The 3,421-nt window shown below is 36.1% G+C and overlaps 1 protein-coding gene across 1 annotated transcript in view; it reads right to left on the bottom strand.

Moving 5' to 3' along the window:
- Positions 1 to 1,292: 1,292 nt before the first annotated feature.
- Positions 1,293 to 3,421, bottom strand: part of HSD17B6 (hydroxysteroid 17-beta dehydrogenase 6) — a 27,420-nt gene continuing 25,291 nt past the window's right edge. The window contains exon 4 of the mRNA XM_007955152.1: positions 1,293 to 1,510. Coding sequence (XP_007953343.1) covers positions 1,293 to 1,510 — 218 coding nt within the window. The remainder of the gene's footprint in view (positions 1,511 to 3,421) is intronic.

Raw genomic sequence — 3,421 nt, 5'->3', positions numbered from 1 at the left:
ATCTATATGGGATCAAATTAACAACAGCAACTCCAAAGATTACATAGGAACCTTAGGGGGTAGTGAATTTATGATAATGGGAGAGGAGTAACTCAGAAAAGGAGACTGGGAATGGTTGCACAACTCAAAGAAGGTAATCAGTGTCAATAAATTATACATATAAAAACTGTTGAACTGGTATATGTTTCGCTGTGTATAATCTCAAAAACAATCAAATAAATAAAACTATATGTTAAAAAAGTCCATCAACAATGTCCAAAATTAATAAATCAAGACATAGTATATTATTAGAAATATGGAGGTAAATAATAGAAGAAATAGCTAAAAGTTGACAGCATTTGTCTCTGGGGAATAGCACAAAAGGTTGGGGAGAAGGTAGGGGAATTGCTGTTTTTCATTTTAAGTTTTTGAATATTAAAATGTTAAACTATGTGTGTATATTTTCCACTAATTATATGTATTTTCACTTAAAAAATTAAAATCTTGGAAAAAGATAGCAATAACGATGGCACTACATGAAAAATGTCACGGGCTGTCCCTGAGCTGTAAATGTGGCAGTTGTTTTGTTGGTGAATGTCTTGGTATGTGTGTTTTCACCATAAAAAGTAAAGTAAAAAAAAAAAAAAAAAATCACCTCTTTCTAAATAAGGAAGAAATACATTAAAAAATGGCAGCTAGCAAAAATGGTAGAAAACAAAAACCCAACAATCAAACTCATTGCCATCAAGTCAATTCTGACAATGACCCTCATTGGGATTCCAAGGTGGTAAATCTTTATGGAAGTTGACTGCCCCATCTTCCTTCACAGAGTGGCTGCTGGGTTTGAACTGCCAACCTTCTAGTTAGCAGTCAAATGCCTTAGGCCGCCAGAGCTCCTTAGAAACAAAATCAAATATTCAATAAAAGTACTATACTAGACTCATTTTGAGTTAGGACAAACAGACTCATATTCCTCACTAGTTCCTGAGCAACAGTTTATTACAGCACTGAAATAAAAAACACAACAACAGGTTACACTGTTTTCACTCTATTCTGTTTAATAGGGCAAGGAAATACAATGTATTTTGGAAATACCCTCTTAAAAATAATAAAGATTCATCATCTAAAGGAGTAAGCTTTGGATATCTGGAACATAAACATGTTGGTTGTTTGATGACCCCACATAAATGAGTTTAGGCAAGAAATCTTATTGGTACAAAAAGTCTAGGTTCTACACAAGGATAACTAAGATATTAACAACCAATTTCGGACTTTTGTCTTCTTCACTCTAAGAGCCATCAAACTGGCTTTCTTTAGACAGCCTGGGCTGGTTTGGGCCAAGATCTAGTCAATATATAGTCTGCCAGTGATGTAGGTAAGTAAGATAGAGGGATGAAGAAAAACTGAGCATCCCAACCAGCTGAATACCGAGTGCGGGGATACACGGATGTCAGAGCGTGTTCCATGCAGTCAGTGACCAGGTTCAGATTGGTGCTACATCTCAACAGCCCTTGTTTGGTCATGTTGAAATCTGTCCACAAAAAGAGAAATGGTGGTCAGCAATCTTACTCCTCATATTTTCAAGATCCTGCTGCACAGAGTCACAGAAATCTGTTATTTGTTGCCATTAAGTAAATTCTGACTCATGGTGACACCACATGCGCAGACTAAAACTGTTCCCTGGGGTTTTCAAGGCTGTGACCTTTTGGAAGCAGATTTCCAGGCCTCTGTTCTAAAGTGCCTCTGGTTGGGTTCAAACCACAAACATTTTGGCCAATAGTTGCACACTTAACCATTTGTACCACCCAGCAATCCAATCACAGAAATCCAATCAAGTTCAATTTCTACAAAGATTAAGCTAATCAAGACCTGTACTTTCCAACATGATAGCAGCACCTAAAATGTGACTAGTGTGAATGAAAACTAAAATTTTAATTAATTTAAAAAAATCCAGCTACTGGGAAACTTTTAAGTATATTTGAAACAATATGGATATGTGAATCTACTATTTCAATTGTAAATGTTTTTAACATCGTTATTGAAATAAAATTCACGTATCATGAAATTTAGCCATTTAACACTTTTAGTATATTCAAAGTTACACAACCATCATCACAATCTGAATTTAGAACATTTTTATCATCCCCAAAGAAACCCCATAACTCATTAGGAATCATTCTCCATTTCTCTCCAGTTCACACCAGCCCTAAGCAACCACTAGCTACTTTTCATCTCTGTGGTTGACCTTTTCTGGACATATCTATCAATGGAATCATGCAATGTATGATTCTTCATGACAGGCTTCTTTAACTGAGCATAATGTTTTCAAGATTCATCTATGCTATAGCATGTAAAAGCACTTCATTCCTTTTTACTGCCAAGTAATATTTCACTGTATGAACATACCACAATTTGTTTGTCCATTCACCATCTGACAGACATTTAAGTTGTTTACACTGTTTGGCTATTATAATACTGCTACCAACTGTGAATTTTATTAAATCTAAATATAGATCAAGTATTCCCTGTCAAAATTTATCAAAGTATAAAATATATACCAATTTTCAAACACTAGTAGGAAAAAATATAAAACATTAATAAATTTATATTGATACTAACATGTTGAAATGATAGCATTTTAGATATATTAAATAAAACATATTATAAAAATACTGCTTCTTTTTCCTCTTTTAAAGGCTACTACATAATTTATGACTACAAATGCCATTGAATTTCTGATCATTATTCTGCTCCAAAGAAAAATTTATGAACAATTTCAATTCCTTCTAAACTATAGATATGTATCCACAAATGGAAAAAATCCTCTAACAGACAGATCAAAACTTTAGGTGGGGGAGGGCTTAGGATAATGGTCAGCCCTCTGGCATGCTGAGAACTGTGGTTACTTAGCAGGTTATGAATTCTGAGTTGCCCAGGCACTGTTCCATTTCAGCCTTTCCTTGACTCCTATCTCTCCCCTCTAGATGGTTACCCTCTTAGACCTGATGCACTCAGAAGACAAGATTCTACATCAGAATATTCTGTCTGCACATTCCCCTTCTCCCATTCTCTGGACTGCAATATCACCCAAAGCCAGTGACAAGGTCATTGTTACCCACCAGAAGGCCTATATGTGAAATAGAAAAGAGGGCTGCTCCCTTTGGCCTAGGCAAGCTGCTAACAACTTTATGTGAAGAAAAAGCATCTTTTTTACCAGGAAGGATCAGCCCCACCACTTCTACTAAGAGGACTGCCTTACCTCCACCACACAAACTGCCTTCTCCTACAGGTCACCAGAATGATCTTTCTTACTCCCACATGGCTCCTATGGCCTGGACATGAGGTCTAGTCTCTTAGAATGGCCCACCAAATGCCCTAGACAAAATTCCAACTCATAGAAACCCTACAGGACAGAGTAGGGTTTCCAAGGGTGTACTTTTTT

The sequence above is a fragment of the Orycteropus afer genome, unplaced genomic scaffold, assembly GCF_000298275.1.
Source record: "Orycteropus afer afer isolate SDZICR_OR568_19922 unplaced genomic scaffold, OryAfe1.0 scaffold00490, whole genome shotgun sequence".
NCBI classification, from domain to species: domain Eukaryota; kingdom Metazoa; phylum Chordata; class Mammalia; order Tubulidentata; family Orycteropodidae; genus Orycteropus; species Orycteropus afer.
The sequence above is the reverse complement of the archived record's forward strand: the minus strand, read 5'-3'. Positions and strand labels throughout refer to the sequence as shown.